The sequence below is a fragment of the Hemiscyllium ocellatum genome, chromosome 9, assembly GCF_020745735.1.
Source record: "Hemiscyllium ocellatum isolate sHemOce1 chromosome 9, sHemOce1.pat.X.cur, whole genome shotgun sequence".
NCBI lineage: Eukaryota > Metazoa > Chordata > Chondrichthyes > Orectolobiformes > Hemiscylliidae > Hemiscyllium > Hemiscyllium ocellatum.
Window position 1 is genome coordinate 42,995,861 of NC_083409.1, and position 20,157 is coordinate 43,016,017.

General features: G+C 42.6%; 1 protein-coding gene across 1 annotated transcript in view; it reads left to right on the plus strand.

Annotated features, from left to right (window-relative positions):
- The window catches only part of crb1 (crumbs cell polarity complex component 1), a 163,657-nt gene that overhangs the window by 61,025 nt on the left and 82,475 nt on the right, over positions 1 to 20,157 (plus strand). The window contains exons 3-5 of the mRNA XM_060829555.1: positions 9,032 to 9,616; positions 14,560 to 14,755; positions 16,548 to 16,687. Coding sequence (XP_060685538.1) covers positions 9,032 to 9,616; positions 14,560 to 14,755; positions 16,548 to 16,687 — 921 coding nt within the window. The remainder of the gene's footprint in view (positions 1 to 9,031; positions 9,617 to 14,559; positions 14,756 to 16,547; positions 16,688 to 20,157) is intronic.

Genomic DNA, 20,157 nt, shown 5'->3' on the forward strand with positions numbered 1-20,157 from the left:
CTCTGTCCCCACTCTCAGCTCCAGCTCTATACCAGTCCCTAGATCCCAGCCCTGCCGAGTTTTCACCAGCCCCTCCAGACCTCCCCCTTACTGAGGACAAATGATCAGTCCTCAGCAAAGACCTTACCTTCATCCCCCTCTGCTCCCGGATCAATTCATTCAACGTGTGTTGTGACATCGAACACTTCTTCCGCTGTGTCCGCCTCCGAGCTTACTTTCTCCATTTTTCTCCCCATCCATCTTCCGAGGACCCCTTTTCCCACCTCCAAAATGCCCCATCCACCTGGGTACCCCATGCTGGCCTATTACCCACCCTCGATCTCTTTATTTCCACCTGCCACCGGGACTTTGACCAGCTCAACCTATCCACCCACCTCACCCACTCCAACCTCTCACTGCCAGAATGTGCAGCTGTTCACTCCCTCTGCTCCAACCCCAACCTCACCATCAAACCAGTGGACAAAGGTGGGGGGGGCGCAGTGGCAGTTTGGCGCACCGACCTCCACACTGTTGAAGCCAGGCGCTAACTTGAAGACACTTCCTCCTACTGCCCCCTCGGCCACGATCTCACCTCCCATCATCAAACCATCATCTCCCAGACCGTACACAACCTCATCACCTCAGGTGATCTCCTACCCACAGCTTCCAACCACGTAGTTCAGAAGCTCCTCACCGCCCGGTTCTACCTCCAACCCAAAATCCACAAGCCTATCCTGGCCGACCCATCATCTTGGCCTGCTCCTGCCCCACTGAACCCATCTCCACATACCTTGATACTGTCCTATCCCCCCTGGTCCAGGAACTCTCCACGTCCGTTTGTGACACCACCCATGCTGTCCACCTCCTCTAAGACTTTTGTTTCCCTGACCCCCAATGCCTCATCTTCACCATGTACATCCAGTCCCTATACACCTCCATCAGCCATGACCAGGGCATCCAAACCCTCCATTTCTTCCTCACCTGATGTCCCCACCAGTACTCTTCTACTGACACTCTGATTTGTTTGACTAAACTGGTCCTTACCCTCAACAATTTTTCCTTTGAATCCTCCCAATTCTTCCAGATGAAAGGGGTAGCCATGGGCACTCGTATGGGCTCCAGCTATGCCTGTCTCTTCATCAGCTACGTGGAACAGTTCATCTTCCGTAGTTACACCGGCACCACTCCCCACCTCTTCCTCCGCTACATTGATGACTGTATCGGTGCCACCTCGTGTTCCCATGAGGAGGTTGAACAGTTCATCAACTTCACCATCACATTCCATCCTGACCTTAAATTCGCCTGGACCATCTCCGACACCTCCCTCTCCTTTCTGGACCCTCCATCTCCATCAATGGTGACCGACTCAACACTGACATCGGCTATAAACCCATCAATTCCCACAGCTACCTGGATTACACTTCCTCCCACCCTGCCTCCTGTGAAAATGCTATCCCTTATTCCCGCCTCTGCCGCATCTGCTCCCAGGCGGACCAGTTCCACCAGAAGGCCTCCAGCTTTAAAGACTGCAATTTCCCCGTACATGTGGTTGTTGATGCCCTCCAGCACATCTCATCCATTTCCTGTAACTCTGCCCTCAAACCCCACCCCCTACAACCATAACAAGGACAGAACCCCACCCCCCACCCCATCCTCACCTTCCACCCCACCAACCTCAGCATTCATCACATCATCCTCCGCCATTTCTGACGCCTGCAAACAGACCCTACCATCAGAGATATATTTCTCTCTCGGCCCCTATCCACTTTGCGTAAAGACCGTTCCCTGCGTGACTCCCTCATCAGGTCCGGGCCACCCCCTACCAACCCACCCTCCTCTCCCAGCACCTACCCCTGCCACCACAGGAATTGCAAAACCTGTGCCCACACTACCTGCCTCACCTCCGTCCAAGACCCCAAAGGAGTCTTCCACATCCATCAAAGTTTCACCTTTGTCACAAAGCTGGTTCCTTTTATTTTGTAAAAGCTGTTCCTTTTCTTAAGGATATTCTGTCCTTGATTATTTTTCAGAGGGGTCATAAACCTGGCCAGGCTCTGATCAGTCTGGTTTGGTACAGAGATGAAAAGATTTTGAGAGGTCTTTTGTTTATATGTAAGCAGATGAAACATCAGGCTAACATGGTCATGTTTTAGAAGTGACCCGTATAATGAAAGGGGAGTGGTCAGCTCTCTAGCTAAGCAGTTCAGTCCAGAACTAGTTGGGAGTTCAAAAGTGAGCTGTGTGGACCTTCTCTCTCTCTTTCTGCCCTGCTAACTTCAACCTGTAAGCATCTTTTCCATTCATTTATACTGGCTTTTAAGGGGTTTTGCTTATTGGGACTGTTGTCTATATTTGGAACTGCATAATTAAGTCCAGTTTGGATAGACTGAGTTCTATAGGCATTCTTTATTCTGTCCTTTGTGTTTCATTGTGTAATTTTGTGAATAAATATCTATCTGTTTTAAAACCTAATCCAAGTAATTTACACTGTCCACTTACCAAAACAAATTGCAAAGTTATAGTCTGGGTTGCCAGTTCAAGAATGCTTTGAGTGGTCCAACTGAATCCATAACAGATTTGGGGCTCTCTGCAGGATTGTAAATAGCGAGTGGTAGGTGCAAGTGTCTTTATTTCGGATATTGGTTTGGTTGGGCAAAGTTTGGGATAGTAATGGCTCTCTCAGTCGCCAAGAGTTTTCTGGAAGTAAATGCAGTAACTTTGAAAGTTTTGCAAAAAGTGAATAAGACCAAGCTGCAGGAATTCGCAGAGAAGCTGGAATTGGAACTGCCTACTTCTATGAGGAAAGGAGAGAATATTAGAGCAGTAGCTCAGCATTTAAGGTTGCTAGAGATACCATCAGAATCTGTAGAGATGGAAAAAATTCAATTGCAAATGAAGCAGCTTGAGTTAGAGGCAAAAGATAAGGAAAGGGCAGCAGAACTGAAAGTCTGAGTTATGATTAAAAGCAGAAAAGGGGGAAAAAGAGAGAGCAGCAGAACAGAGGGAAAAAGAGAGAGCAGCAGAAGAGAAAGAAAAAGAGAGAGCTTTTGAACTTCAAAACTGACACTTAAAAAGGAAAGTCAGCTTAAAAGGCTGCAGATAAAGGCTGAGGATAGGCTTAGTGAGGAAGAGAGGGAGGATGAACAAGCCCCTGGTAATCAGAAGTCCAGGAAGAAACTGTTTAAGTATGTTCAAGCATTGCCTAAATTTGATGAGAAGGATGTGGAAGTCTTTTTCATCTCATTTGAAAAGGTAGCTAAACAAATGCAGTGGCCAGTGGCAATGTGGGTTTTGTTGATCCAAACCAAACTTGTAGGTAGGGCTAGTGAGGTATTCGCATCACTACCAGAGGAGATATCTGGGGAGTATGTGGAAGTGAAAATGCCATTTTAAGTGCATATGAACTTGTACCAGAAGCCTATAGACGTTTCAGGAATCTAAGGAGGGACCTTGGTCAAACCTACATTGAGTTGGAAAGGATCAACCAGAGTAATTTTGATAGATGGATAAGAGCTTTAAAAATCGAGCAAACCTATGATGTCCTTAGAGAGGTATTTATTTTGGAGGAATTCAAAAATTCACACCCGAAGTAGTGCAAACTCATGTGGAAGAGCAGAGAGTTAAACAGCAAAGTTTAGTGGACCTTATCAAATCGAGTGTCATAGAGTCATAGAGATGTACAACATGGAAACAGACCCTTCGGTCCAACTCATCCATGCTGACCAGATATCCCAACGCAATCTAGTCCCACCTGCCAGCACCTGGCCCATATCCCCCCAAACCCTTCCTATTCATATACCCATCCAAATGCCTCTTAAATGTTGCAATTGTACCAGCTTCCACAACTTCCTCAATTGAAGTGAGGCGAGCTACTTGATAAGGACTCCAGACAGGAAGAAATCTCACAGAATGTGTCATGTGAATATGCTAAAAGGTATTTGGATAGGGAAGGAAAGCAAGAGGAGAAGGTGTTAATGATTACAGCCCAGAAGGAAGAACCAAGTTCAGAGGATTCTGAATTGGACATTCCTCAAATCAAATTGGACAATGAGGAAGTTGTCAAAAATTGGGACAAATTATTGAGTTACTTCCCACAAGAAAATCGAAACGACCTGAAAGAGCTATTACTATCAATTGGGGGAAATGTGGAAATAAACTGGGAAGTACTTACCTAATTGTGCATGATATAGATATAGGAGATGCTGTTCTGATTAAGCAACATCCTTATAGACATAACCTGCTAAATTTGGCACAGGGTCAGAAGGAGATAGAGTGCATGCCCCAAGATGGCATAATCAAAGTGAGTTACAGTGACTGGAGCTCACCTATTTTAATGGTACCAAAGTCAGATGGTACCCAACGGCTCTGTATGGATTATTACAAAGTCAACACCGTTACAAAGACTGATGTATATCCAATTCCACAGTTGGAGGAATGTGTCCAAAAAGTGGGACAAGCAACTTGCATTTCTAAGTGGGACTTGCTCAGAGGCTACTGGCAAGCACCTCTGTCAGAGAGAGGAAAGGCAATTTCGGCTTTTGTAGCCAAATGGACTATATCAATTCAAAGTCATGCCATTTGGTACGAAAAACACTCCAGCCACTTTTCAAAGACTGACTAATAAGGTCATTGCCAGATTACCCAACTGAATGGTGTATATAGATGATTTTTAGTCACTCATGGAAAGAACATTTACAGCATTTGTCGGACTTATTCGATCGGCTTCGGAAGGTAGGCTTGGTCGTAAATCTAGCTAAATGGGAATTTGCCAAAGCCCAAGTCACCTTCCTGGGCCATTTTATTGGACACGGACAAATGGCCCTATGGGATACGGAAATGAAAGTAATTGGAGAATTTCCCACAGCATCAAAAAAAAAGTGGTGCTACGGTTCCTAGGATTGAGTGTATTTTTCCAAACATTTGTGCCTAACTTTAGCGGTGTGGCTGCTCCACTTACTGAAGTGTTAAAAAAAGCAAGAAGTTTCAGTGGACTGTCAAAAAGCATTTGACAGCCTAAAAACTGTGTTAACCATTGCCCCAGTATTAGCCACACCTGTTTATAGAAAGCCTTTCAAGGTGGCTATCGATGCTAGTGATGTGGGTGTTGGTGCAGTGCTCCTACAGGAGGATGGCGAGGGAATAGAAAGACCCATGAGGTATTTTTCCAGGAAGTTGAATGTTCATCAACAGAAACATTCAACAGTGGGGAAAGAGACTTGGAGCTTGGTGCTGGCACTACAACATTTCAATGTTTATATTATCAGCAATATAATCGTATACACTGATCATAACCCATTGCCATTTGCAGAAAAATTTAAGGACAAAAATGCCAGACTGTTTAGATGGAGCTTGTTGTTACAGCCATTCAATTTGGCAATTGTGCATGTGGCTGGTCGCGAAAATGTGATTGCTGATGTGTTATCAAGACTCGAATGAGATACGGAGGCACTCGGTGGTAGGTGTGCCATGGCCTGAATTTGCATGTAGTTATATATGTTTATAATTATATAGTTTATATGTGTGTTTAAACCACTAACTGGGTTTTTGAAGGGTTTTAAAAATGAAGCCATCTTTTGGTATTGATGTATCAAATGTATCCGTTGCTCCCGATGCAGTTTTCTCTATAGTGGGGAGACAGGACACTTACTCACAGAGCGCTTCAGAGAAAACCTCTGGGACACCCTTATCAACCAACCCCACCACCTTGGGGCCAAACACTTCAACTCCCCCTCCCAGTCCGCCGAGGACATGCAGGTCCTGGGGGCTGCCTCCATCACCACTCCCTAACCACCCAACGCCTGGAGGAAGAACACCTCATCTTCAACCTCAGGACCCTCCAACCCCTTGGCATCAATGTGGATATCACCAGTTTCCTCATTTCCCCTCCCCCCACTTTATCCCAGATCCAACCTTCCAACTCGGCATCGCCTTCATGACCTGCCCCAACTGTCCATCTTCCTTCCCACCTATCCGCTCCACCCTCCCCTCTGACCTATCACCATTACCCCCACCTCCATCCACCTATCGCACTCTCAGCTACCTTTCCCTCAGCCCCACCCCCCTCCCATTTATCTCTTCACCCCCAGGATCTCAACCTCATTCCTGATGAAGGGCTTTTGCCCGAAATGTCGACTCTCCTGCTCCTTGGATGCTGCCTGACCTGCTGTGCTTTTCCAGCACCACCCTCTCGACACTTAATAAATAAACCAAGCTTGTTGGCAGCTCGCCCTGAAGGCAGTACGTAATCTTTGATTGCAGGAGTTGGGAGTAGAGTCACATCATGGGGAGGAAGCAGGGTCATTGTGAAGAGTGTTCATTGGCACTAGGACAGAGGGATACAACAGTCACTGTTTGAATGACTGTGAAGTGGCCCTTTCAATGCCAGCAGCAGAAGGACTGTAAAGTTGGCAACAGATACAAATTGCAAAGGAGCTTCAGAGAAGGAGAGCAAAGTGCAGACCAAGACCATGATAGAAAGTGATGATACAGATCTGGCAAGTCCATCAGAATTTGAAAAGAGAAAGAGAAGGTTGACATGTAGATGGAAGACAATTTTTATGCCCAGCCTCTCCTTTTTCTCCTCCTTTGGCTTATCATTCACTTCTCATAACACAACAGTGTAGGAAGTCTCCCTACACAGAAGAAGTTGTACAATTTGAAGAGTTTGTGTGCCTTGTAACGTTTGTGATGTTTGGCTGTCTTTCCCCTTTGGGAGGGTTAATGGACCTTTTCACACCACTACGCTGTTTTAAACCCCTTCTTGCAATTCTTCTCATATAACGTACCACACTCAAAAATAAGAATCCTTCAAAAATGTCCACTTGTGTCAAGGGGAGTTTTTTTAATGTAGGTATTGGGAAAGGGGGGGATTGAGCAGGACAGGTTCTGGTGAAGGGTCATTTGACTAAAAACATTTTTTCTGTTTTTCTCTCCACAGATGTTGCCAGACCCAGCATTTCTGTTTTAGTCAGACACCAAGAACTTTATGTTCCCCCGCTACTAATAACCTCTTAGAAAGAACACATTATTACGGAGTAAAAGTCACACATCACACACTACACAATGATTCCTGCCTCAAGCCTGTGCACATTAATAAAAGTTGGTTTAGGTTGGAATATGTTTCCCAAGTGCTTTTGCTACCAAAAAGACCCTTTATCGAGAAGGTATTTTTGGTCCCTCTGAAGATTGCTGTTATGCACTGAATTTATAGAGTACTTCACAAGATATTTGCTTCGTGGGACCCTGATGAATGAGTGTCTTGTTCTATCTAATTGTCTCCTGATAGGGGCTCAACTCCTTCTTGTGGTTTGCTTGACTCAGACTGTGTTAGGAGTGTGTGTTGTATGATGCCACTGTGCAAGTTTTACCCTTGGATTGAAGAGTAGACACCAGCACAATTGCAGTGTATATTCTTGCTCTCCAGCAGTCCTTCCTGCAGTCTTTAAAGCTCTTTAACTGACATTGGTGATCAATAAAATGAATAATGAAAGCTGCCAGGTAACAAAAGTTCATGTTTATCATTCTGGCCCGTTGATCACAGTTAGGCTGAACGTTCATGAAGCATTGACTGTTTTCTGTTTGAGAGTTAAATAATAATGGAATCTTAAGTGGTCAGTCAAATACACCTGCAACTGGGAACCCCTGCTGCACTGTAGAATACTCTTTTCTGCTTTGGCTGTTTTCCAAGAAGTAATTAATGATTGTTTGGTCTTGATCATTGCCGCATCAGTGAGCTGCCTGATATCAATGTGTTCTGACAGAGAACTTCTGTGTTGCTTGTCACGTAAACGTTTAACACAACGGTTAGGTTCACTGTGACTAACCAAGCTATCATTGTCCTGGAAGCTGTTCCCAAGCCTGGCTACAGGAGTATGCTTAGTTCTGTTATGACCTTATTTGAAAACGTTGTTCTCCAAATGAAACTCTTGAGTGGCTTGACAAGATACGAAGATGTTTCTCCTGACTTGGGAGGCTAGAATTAGGAGTCCCCATCTCAGAATAAGAGGTCAGGCATTTAGAACTGAAATGAAGAGGAATTTCTTCACTTAAAGGGTTGTGAAGCTTTGTCATGCTCTATTACAGAAAACTTTGACTGTCAAATATGTTCACCAGAAGGGATTCATAAATTATTGGATATTCAAGGAATCAATTCAGCGCTTTGAGTTTAGTCCAGCAATGTGTAGCTGATGTAGATATTAGCTATGATCCTATTGATCGGCACAGCAGCCCAGAGTTAATGACCAAATATCTGCTCCTATCTTACATACAGGTACCCAGATAGTACAGTCAGACCTGTATATAGATGGTGGTATTCTAAGAATAGATTCCAATGTTTAAAATACCTGAAAGTGGTTTGTGTGGTGGTTTCCCCTGCACAATCTACAAGTAATGGAAGTCCATCCGTAACTATGCAAATGAAATTCAGCACACAATTACAGTAACAGTGTCAATGTAAGTCATAGACAGGCAAATCAGACTTGGTGTAAATTGGGATACAGACAGCAGGGTTCCAGATCAGCTCAGGTTTGTGGAAACTGCAAGGTGGAAGACCAGCCCACACATCATTGGAATAGCTGTTTCTAGTGGTAATTAAAGTATTGCTAAGATCTTCTGCAGCCACTGAGCTGAGACAGGATGGAGACTGACATCTCAAAGTGCTTCATAGTCAATGAGCCATTTTTAAATTGTGATCAATATTATTCAGGTGTGAGGTCTGACAGCTCATTTAAGTAAAGCAAGAACATGCAGAATTTTGATGGTCTTGGTTGAAGAAACTTTGAACAGGATGAGGCCATTCAGTCTGCTCAACTAGGTGGCTGAGCCCAATCTGATAAAATGTCACATCACCAACTTTCAAGCTCTCTTCATAGTAAATACAAATTCGCACCAGAATAGCTTCATGGCCAACTATTTTATGAATGGTTCAGAATCCAAATATGACTTTTAATACTTACTGACTACTGTGAAAACAACCAACTTGTTTCCTTTATGGTAACCTTGCGCCATATTTTGTCATGTCTAACTTTGCCTTTTTTCTTCTTACCTTCTCTAGGTTCATATAGCACTGCAAATCTGAACAAGTGCCTCTCCAAACCTTGCGAAAACAATGCAACCTGTGAACCACAGTCCGAGACCTACGTTTGCCATTGTCCAGATGCACCAGTGCCATTTACAGGGAAGAACTGCAAGGAGCTATATGACGTTTGCACTTCGTATCCCTGTCTGCATAATGCAACATGCAACCGTGTTTTAGGCACAGTTGACTTCTCCTGTGATTGCCCTCCAGGTCAAATTGGCCCCAGTTGTGAAACCTATCTCGGCAAATGTGCCAACACCTCCTGCATGAATGGTGCCATCTGTTTAGATGAAGCTGTAGGCTCTAGCTGTGTTTGCCCACCAGGTTACACCGGCGCCAACTGTGAAACCAATGTGAATGAATGTGCATCAAGTCCATGTGAAAATGGAGCTGTGTGCAAGGACAAGATTGATGGATTTTTATGTTTCTGTGTGCCTGGCTACCAGGGCAGACGTTGCGAGATTGAAGTTAATGAATGCGCATCAGAACCCTGCAGGAATGAAGCCAGGTGCATGAACGAAATAGACAAGTATATCTGTGCCTGCCCACCTGGTCTGACAGGTAAAAAGTACTTTCTAGCCAGTCTGACTATTATTTGGTAAACTGTCTTGAAGGAATTCTGCTATTATCATTCCAAAAATGCCCATCTGAATTAAAAAAAACACGTGTTTTCAGTTCTGGCGTTTAATTTGAAAAGTTAGCCTATTATTTCGTAGAAAGTTCCTAGAATTTTACAGCAAGAAAGGAGCCATTTGGTCCAATAAGTTTTTGCTTCACTCTTTGAAGAATTATTGGTCCCATTCCCCTGACAGGTTTTATGTTTTCAGTTTTTATTCAAATAACATCTCAAAGTTACTTTGAATTTGCTTCTACTATCCTTCCAGCCAATGTATTTCAGATCATATCCCAGATTTAGCACAGCATCTATTCATTAATTATTAAAACAATTACATAAGTCAATACCTCTATTCCAACAAGTCCATCCTGTATTGATTAATAATTTTTAAATGCTGCAGGTATCTTTTTTTTAAATGAGGTCTGCCAAATTATGTAAGACAGCCCAGTTACAAATTGTACCAGTTAATTGTAGACTTTGTTTTGAAGTCTTTTTGATTCCCAACTTTGACAGCACCACTTGCATAATTCAGATGGGCAACAGTGTGTCACTCTGCTTTTCACATTTCAGGGAGAAGAGGGCAAAGAATTCGGAGCTAGAAATTCTGAAGGCATAAATTATAAAAAATAATGAGGAATAATAGATCCGCAGAAACCAAACCAAACTGCTGCTACGCTTAAACTCACTCAATAATTCACAATGACTGTATCCAATTTTTGATCGTTTCAGCAACACTCACCATTACCTTTGTGGTCTTTTTCATAATGAGAATCATCCAACATGCTTCTCACTCACTGAGGCCATGAGTCAGGGAACTTAGAAAAAGAGAAGCTGTTCCCATTAGCTGATAGCACAAGGATGACAAGACATGGATTGGGGATGAGAGGAAGAACCTTTCTTATGTAATGAATGATAATAACCTGGAACTCTGCTCACAAGGGCAGTGCAAGAGAAGATGAGGACGATTTCCAAATAAGGTTGGATGAACTCTTGAGGGAAAATAAACTTGCAGGACTACAAGAATAGAACAGGGTAGGGGGAAACTGACTAGATTGCTGAACTATAGAACTGACATAGTATCAATGGGCCAAATGCCCTTATTCTGAACTGTAAGTATTCCATGAATCTAATTGCAGTTACAACTGGGTTGTACCCCAACCTATTTCTATAGATTCTGCGTGGGCACTGCCAATAAGTATTATAAAAGCTGAGAAAGTACCAAGTAAGAATTGACTAGATTCACAAATCATCATTTTTACTATTTTTAAGAGGTACTACATAAATGCAAGTCACTGTGAGTGTGCACAATTTGACAAAAGGGAATTCTGAGATTTTACCAACACTGACAATTATAAGTAAGTTTGCAGATAACATTAAAATAGGCAGTACCACAGACAGCGAGGAAATTGCAGCATGACTAGCTGGGGAAGTGGGCCGAGTCATGGCAAATGGAATTTAATATTGATAAGTATGAGGTCTTGCATTTTGGAAAGTCAAATCAGGGTAGGAGTTTCATGGTGAATGGTATGGCCTTAAGAAGTGTAGTGGAACAGAGAGATGTAGGATTTCAGGTACATGGTTCTCTGAAAGTGGAGTCACAGGTAGACAGGGCACTGAAGAAAGCTTTTGGCTCACTGGCCTTCATCAGTCAGGGCACTGAGTACAGAAGTTGGAAAGTTATGTTGCTGTTGTACAGGACATTAGTGAGGCCGCACTTGGAGTGTTGTGTTCAGTTTTGGGTACCTTGCTATAGGAAGGATGATCCTAAACTGGAAACAGTGCAGAAGAAATTTAAAGGGTATTGCCATGACTCAACGATCTGAGCTATAGGAAGAAGTTGGACAAGCTAGGACTTTTTATTTAGAGCATAGGAGACTGAGGAGGGGATATTATAGAAGTGTATAAGATCATGAGAGGCATGGATAGGGGTTAATGCTCTAAGTCTTTTTTCCGGGGTTGGGGAATTGAGGATGAGAGGGCATTAGTTTACATTTACAGGGGAAAGAATAAAAGGGAATCTGAGGGGCAACTTTGTTCCGCAATGGGTGATACACATATGGAATGAGCTGCCAATGGAAGTGGTTGAGGCGGGTATATTAACAACATTTAAAAGGCATTTAGACAAATACATGGATACCAAAGGTTTAGAACGATATGGGCCAATTGCAGGGAAATTGGGTTAGCATGGATAAGCGTTTAGTTTGGAATTGACCAGTTTGGACCAAAGGGCCTGTCTCCATCCTCTATGACTGACTCTAATTCATAATGCCATATGTCCTATTATTGAAAAAAAGCAGGATAAATCCAACCTGGCCAATTACTACCCCATTATTCTATTCTCTATCATCAGTAAAACAATGGAAGGGGTCATCAAAGGTACAATCAAGTAGCATTTACAAGCAATCACCTGATCACTGGCACTCAGATGAGGTTTCACAAGGCCAATTGGCTTCTCAATTTATTAAAGCCTTGGTTTGAACGCAGACAAAAGAGCTGAATTACGGAGATGAGTTGAGGTTGATTGCCCTTGATTCAATTCCCCCAACCACTCCCTTTCCGATATGACCATCCTTGGCCTCCTCCAATGTCAAAACAAACCACAGTGCCTATAAGAGGAATAACACCTTATTTTCCACCTGGGCACCATATAGCCTGGAGGATTCAACACCGAGTTCTCCAATTTCAAATAACATCCCTCCCCATCCTCTGATTCCCTTCCCAGTTCCTCTCCCTCCCTGCCACCAACCGTATTCATTCCTCCCATTGAGCACCAGGTCACACCCTCTATCTGTCTTCCCCCATCTACACTTCACCACCCTGCTCCCGTCACCCCCTTTATCTGCAGCTCTCCCCAGACCCACCCCTAGTCCTGAAGAAGGGTTACACCCAAAACTTTGATTTCTGATGCTGCCTGGTTTGCTGTGTTCTTCCAGTCTCCTGCCTGTCTACTTTGGATTCCAGCATCTGCAGTTCTTTCGTCTCTGCCCTTGATGCAAAGGCAGCATTTGAGACGGTATGGCATCAAGGGGACACAGCAAGTCGATCAAAATCACAGAAACTGGTTAGAGTCATATCTAGCACAAAGGAGGCCAATCATCCTAATTCCAGGACAGCACTCCAGGAATTCCTCAGGCTGCTGTCCTAACCCCAACCATCTTCAGCTGCTTCATCATGATCATTGCTCCATCATAAATTCAGAAATGGGGTACTCACTGATGAATCCATAACATTCAGCACCATTCAAACTCCTGAGGCACTGGAGCAATCCATATGGATCAAGGCCTGATCAAGCTTCAGAGTGACAGTGGCAAGTGACATTTATGCCAATCAAGTGCTAGCTGACAGCAATAACAAAAGAGAATCTAATCATCCTCCCATGACTGTTAATGACATTACCATCACTGGATCTTTCCCATGTCAACATCCTGGGGCTACTTCTGACCAAACATTTAACTGGACCAGACACATAAATACTGCGACTCGCAGAACAGGTCAGAACTGTGAATTCTATGGCAATGTATCTCCTGACTCCCTGATGCCTGTTCACAATCTATGACGCAAGTTGGGTCTGTGCTGGGGCATATTCCCCTACTTGGGTGAGTGCAACTCAAATCACACTCAAGAAGCTCAACACCATCTAAAACAAAGCATCCACCTCAGTGGCAGCCCACCCACCATCTTCGACATTTAATCCCATTCACCATACTGGCAGCAGTCGTGCATGTACCATATACAAAATGCAATGCAGCAACTCATCAAGGTTCTTCCAACACTACGTACAAACCCTCAACCTTCACCACGAGAAGGACAGGGACAGCAGATGCACTACTGCCTGCATGCAGTCCAACATTCAGATTTGTAAATATACCAGTGTTCCTTAACTGTCCCTGGGTTAAATTCCTAGAACTCCTTTCCTAACAACACTATGGTTGTCCCTACACCAAATGGGCTGCAGTGGTTTAAGGAGGTAGCTCACCATTACTTTCTCTGCGGCAATTAATGATGAGCAACAAATTCTGATTTAGCAAATTATTGCATCCTGTGAAAGAATAAATTTAAAATGAAATTGGTATGGCCTAGCCAGACTCAAAAAGAAATTCAAATTCAAATCTTATTATACAAAATGAAAGAAGAGATGATAATATAAGGAATGAAAGCAATCCAGATTCATAAGGATCAAAGGCTCAGAGTACACCACATGTTTATATGACATGGTTATTTCAAAGAAGCAGTGATTACTTTATATCTTTCCTTTTATATTGTAATAGTATTAACTAAGTGTAAATATAAATTGTAGCTATTGCTACAGTTGCACCAAAACCAGAGGTTCCCTAGCTGTCTGTTATTTACAATGCTTAATTCATATCTTTTTGTGTGTCTTATTATGAAGCTGTTTCTTTTCTAAGTGCCATGATGATCGTCCCAGTCGTTGGTGCTCTGTCCTATCAATCTCTTTGAGTATTGCATCAGCTTATTGGAACTAATTTTGAAAACTAGTATAAAATGGTAATATTGGATCAGCCTCTTGTTCAGCACCTCTCCTGACCTGAATTCCCATTGATTTTCTGTTGTCATATTATTGTCACAGACTGTTTTCTCAGCGAAAGCAATCGAGGCAGCAGTTCATCATGCTGGATGAGGAGCAAATGGGATTGAGAGAAGAATAACTTCCTAAGTCCTCCTGAGGTCTTCCTGTCCTTTTTTTAGACAATGGGAAAATTTGACAAATGTGAATCCCAAGTGGGATTCCAACCAAATCTCTACAAATCTTGGAGCTTCCGGATCACTGGGAAGTTGTGAGCTTAATTTAAAATAATTGAGGGTGTCCAACAGTTGACTCTTTTGGGGTACTATAATCATGTATTCATTATTGGGTTATGTATTGTAGGAACAAATTGTGAGCTGGAAATCAACGAATGTTTGTCACAGCCGTGCCTGAATGAGGCAACCTGTCACGACCACTTTGCCAGCTACAGCTGTACGTGCGCACCAGGATTCAAAGGCAGGGACTGTGAAATAAACCTCGATGAATGTGCTAGTCAGCCATGCCAGAATGGAGGGCAATGTACAGACAAAGTAAATGGGTAAGTTATAAAATCAAGGCAACTGTTGGAACAGGCAACAGCCAACAAAGGACACCAGCTGCTCAATTCATGTACACATGGGCATTTACACCTGAACGTACAGCAAATTGAATACAAAGCAGTATGGTACTCTCAAAAAGGGAACTGGGGCATGTGTGAAAGGACAAACAACTGTGCAACCCTGTAAGTGGTTAGAAGAATCTTAACTAAGGAATGCAGCATCTAAATGGAGCATGAGGTAGAAGGTTGAGTCCGTGTAAAATTGTGTGTAGAAAGCACTAATGAAAGGAAAGGAAAAATATACAAAGAGAAAGAGATAAAAGACAGAAATAAGTAAAAGTTGTGAAGGTCAATGGGTACATATCATAGAAGTACCCAGCTTGATAGATTCTACATGTTTAAATGCTGAGACATGATAACAAAGCTTGAGGAGGAGCAGAACAACTCAGGCACAGGTTCCTGATTTCTGGGTTTAATGGCAGATGTGGCTTGTGGAACTGGCTGTTTCATATATATTTTAACAATAGCAAACCTCATTGATATCCTCACTGTAAAATCTATGTTCTGACTATTAATTGGTCACAGGGAGTACTAGTCAAGTTTAACAAAATATTCCAAAATTTTCTGAACTTTGTGGTCATCTTGCACTTCAAATTTGCTGAATTTTTTTTTAAAAACCTAAAGCGAAAAATTTTGCAAGTTTGAACATAGAGTTTTCTAAAATTAAGCATTAGGGACTTACAGATCTTGAATTACATTGAAAAGGCTATAATGCTGTCACTTTGTAGCTGTATAAAAAGTGGAGGTAAAAGGTCTTGGCACTTGGAAAATTTTACTTTTTGAGACAAATGGGTTGCAAGTGTGAACTCAAAGTGTCAAGCATTCAGTGTTTAATTTATGCCTTTAAAAGTAGCAGGAAGAAAGCGTTTGCAAAGTTCTTTTTATGTTTGGGACAAATGCAAACCATTTGTCACAGGGTTCACAGCATCAACTGCAAATGACATTGCTCTGTCTCCATTTGATTTACATGGGTTGCATTGAGAATCTGTAACCAGTCAGCAGGCAGTTGGCAAACACCTTTGCCATGATGATAGTAGTCATCTGGGATGCTGCAAATATATCTTATTTCAAACAAAGTCTGTCTGATGTGATAAGCTCCTGAAAGAGAACAAAGAGCGAAAGGGCTGATTGCCAGTCAGAACAGTTTACCTCAGTTGAGCTTCAGCAGAGGGCAAAGAATTATTAGTGTGTCAATAAATCATCATTTTTTGTTACCTTCTGACTGTCTTTGATCAATTTTCAAAATCTTTCCTAAAAACACTTGCTGTATCTTAGTTCGACTGTTACTGCTTTGAGTGACTTAGAATATGGAAATAGTGAACTTCTGAATTTTCTACAGCTACATATTTTCATCTATAGATTACATTTTATTCCTTTCAATGTGAAGTGGGACTACGCATTGCGTAATTTGGTAAATAAAGCATTGTCAATCCGCAAGTTATTCTGTTACATGAGTACTGGAACATCGATAGGTGTAAGAATCTGGTTGTTGAATTCTATTTGGTTTCAATTCAAAACTGAGAAGAATGATTGAAAATTTGCTGAGAGAGGGGAAAAGGTTTAAAATGTTGCAGTCCTTAGTCAGGCATAGATTACACCAAACAACCCAAAAATAATAACCATTGATTCCAACAATAGCATTTCTGCCTAGATGTTAAAAACTCTATTCTCAATAGTTACTAATCCTTAGCAATATCCAAATCAAATTAACACTATATTGATCATATTGCAGATATAGCTGTGACTGTGTGAACAGTCAATTCACAGGTGTACACTGTGACATCCATGTTCCAGCTTGCCTTTCACATCCCTGCCTCAACAACGCCACCTGTCAGGACAATATTGGAAACTACACTTGCCACTGTTGGACAGGTTTGTATGAACCCTTTAATTTATATGGCCAACAATATCAACAAAATTTGACTTACAACAAAAAAATTGTCTCATGCACATAAATTTACAAAGACTTAAAATAAACTAATTTGGGGAAATTATAACTGAATAGTTTTGTGTGCACGGTGTGGTCATCTGTTTGGGGGAGAGAGAAAGGGATGAAATCTGGTGAGGCGAGTGCGGCTGAGATGGGGAGGAAGAAAGCCCAAGGCCAGATGAAAAACTGAAGTAAGTGAGGTGCTTAGATGCAGCAGAATGGAAGGGAAATGGGTGACAAGAGGCGATGGAGAAGGGTGATCAACATTGGCATTGTGACGACCCCAGTCAAATGGGAGAAAGAGGGTATTGCGTTTGTTCTGAAAATGCTCAGATTGATGCCTTAGACCACCTTGCTGCTGATTTACAAATGGAGGGTGGAGAAGTTTATGAAGGTGACTAGTGTCTGAGCCACCAGATAGGGAGCCAGTAATGGAACCCATGATGCCTGAGAATTATGAGCACATCAAGTAACTGACATGGAATCAAAACTTTTAGACCGGCAAGCCCTGCTCAGGCAGAGCCGCCTGCCTATTTGAGGCCCTTTTGCTGAGCAGCGCCACTGGGAATACGGTGTCTGCTGTGGGAAGTACATGCACTGGAGGCCCAGAAAATCAAAGCAATCTAGGCCTGAGGAAGTGATAGTGGGAGGAGTTTCTTAGGGCTCAGGTCACAGGGTTGGAGCTCCAAGATGTCCTCAATGTAGTGATTGTAACAAGGTCAGCCAGGATGACCTCATAGAATGTGTTCCCCGATTGGGGCTGTTAATTTGGTCCAAGCTGTGATTAACTGATGGATAAAAAGAGGAATGTCAGAGATACTGACACTCCACAAACTGACTCTGAAGAAACAGTTCTAACATTGTGTGTAAATAAAAGCTGACTTGGTGGATACCAGCTTCTTTGGAGTTATTTCACTCAGCAAATAAAGACAAGCGTTTCCCAGAAGCAAATAAAAAGCGTCAAACTTGCAAATGACACATACTGATTTAACTTGTATACCGTAAAATGAAAGTCCATTGTGACCAGTATGTTTATTATTGGTTTTTACCCCTTTTTCTCCCTGGACTTTCAGTGGAACCTAGCTCAAGTCCCACCATGATAGGGTCTAAAAATATCTGGGATTATGAGTTTAACAATAATCATGGGACCGTTGTTGATCGTCAGAAAAAACAGCCTGGTTAACTCGTGTCCTTTCAGGAAGAAAACTGCCTACATGTGACATGGGACCCACAACCATGTGATTGACTCTTAACTGCCCTCCTAGCAATTAGGGATGGGCAATACATGCTGGCCTTGCTAATGAAGCTCACATCCTATGAACGAACACAAAAAAACTGACTCCCAACCCTTTTCACAATGTTGGCCCCCCTCAATCAGCATTGAGTGCCTTTCAATGGGTGACCACTACTCCTATCACAACCCACCATATGCTTAGAACCATGGGAGACCACAAACAACCCAAAAGAGCCTCCTGTCATGCATGGCTAAAGGCCTACTTGCCTGTCGAAGAGGTTTTTAAGAGAGCATTAATAGCAGATGAAGAAAGCTGTCCATGGGCCTTCTCACCACAGACTTAATCTGTGTGGAGGTGGGAAGGTGGTAATTTTTCCATCCGACTCCCATCCCACCTGACTAAATGACATTCCTACTTCCAAACACACTCAGGTGAAAGGATATAAAATACCAGAAATGCGAGAACTGTGTTTCACTCAGGCAGACCAAGCTGCTGTAGTCACAGAACATGACTCTCCATATAGAAAAATTTGTATCTATTTTTAAACATGAAATGCTATCAGAGGGAAGGCAGGTACTTGACCTATACAAGATGAGTCAGAATGTGTGGTGCTGGGAAAGCACAGCTGGTCAGGCAGCATTTAGGAGCAGGACATTTCAGGCATAAGCTCTTCATCAGGAATGTGGGGAGTTAAGAGATAAATGGGAGGGTTGTGGGGCTTGGGAGGAATGTAGCTTGAAAGGCGGTAGGTAAATTCAGTTGAGAGGTGATGGTGATAGCTCACAGCGGTGGGGTGGAGTGGATAGGTAGGAAGGAAGATAGATAGGTGGGACAGTTCAATAGGGTGGTGCAGAGTTGGAGGGTTGGATCTGGGATAAGGTGGGGGGAGAGGAAATAAGGAAATTAGTGAAGTTGATGTTGATGCCATGTGATTAGAGGGTCCCAAGGCAGAAGATGAGGTGTTCTTCTTCCAGGTGTCAGGTGGCTAGGATTTGGTGGTAGAGGAGGCCCAGGGCATGCATGCCCTTGGTGGAGTGGGAGGAGGAGTTGAAGTGGTTGGCCACAGGGCAGTTGAGTTATTTGGTGTGTGTGTCCCAGAGATGTTCTCTGAAATGTTCTGCAAGTTGACCACATCAATATTACATCTACCTACTCCTCTAGCAGTGGTTTAGTCACTGAGTAGCTCAGACACATAGCATGGGACAGTTCAATCCCTGCTCAGTGTGAGCTGGTTGTTGAGTGCAGGTCAGATTGACAGAATTGCTCTCAGTAGCATTTAATGTGCCTTAGAGGAGGAATGGAAGGCAGTTTGATCAATATAACATTACAGTCCTACTTCTTTGTAGCAGCTTTTTGAAATCATTATATCACTGAATTAAATACCTCCTAAAATATTTTAAAGTTCATAATTTTGCATCTAAATTAAATCATGATCTGGCTCAGTTCTACAGTTACTATTTCAACAACGTCAAAGCAAAAACCATAAAATAAGTCCATGCGCATTTTGGATAAACGCGCATGTTGATCGATAATTCAAGTCTCACCTGCACAGGATCTGATTTTCAGTTTGGAATTTCAGCTCAGAACACAGATCCATTTTATGGAGTTCTTACAGACACTGGGCATATAGATAGAGGATAAAGCTTATACAAATGTGTCTGGAAAATCTTGATTATTTTTAAATGTGCTCACAAACAACACAAGTACAAAAGGTGAATATTATCACTTTAAAGGGTTACCTGAATCATGCAGCAATGTGAAATAAGAGCAATACTGTCTTGGTCTATCAACTCCACCATTATTAATATATCAATGTTACAGTGGGTGAGTAGTAACATAAGCTGTTCCTGATCTCCAGAGCAGCAGTATATCACTGCTGTGTTGGATTCTAATGAAACTATCAGCAAATGTGCATCTTATTATTTGCCAATACTCAGACACTGTCAAAAGAACAAGTGAGGCTAAGCATTCACAAAGATAGGTTTGACAGAAGGATAGTCTTTGAGTTGAACTTTCCCAGCCAGTACTACCAACACACTGCTGCATCCATTTTGAAAAAAAAACAGAAAAGTGTTTTATTCAGCTCAAAATGTAAGAAGAGAAAGGTTTGTTTGGACTAAAACTAGCAGTGATGGTCAAATATCATTCTGGGTGTTCCCTCTTGTGTACGTATACCT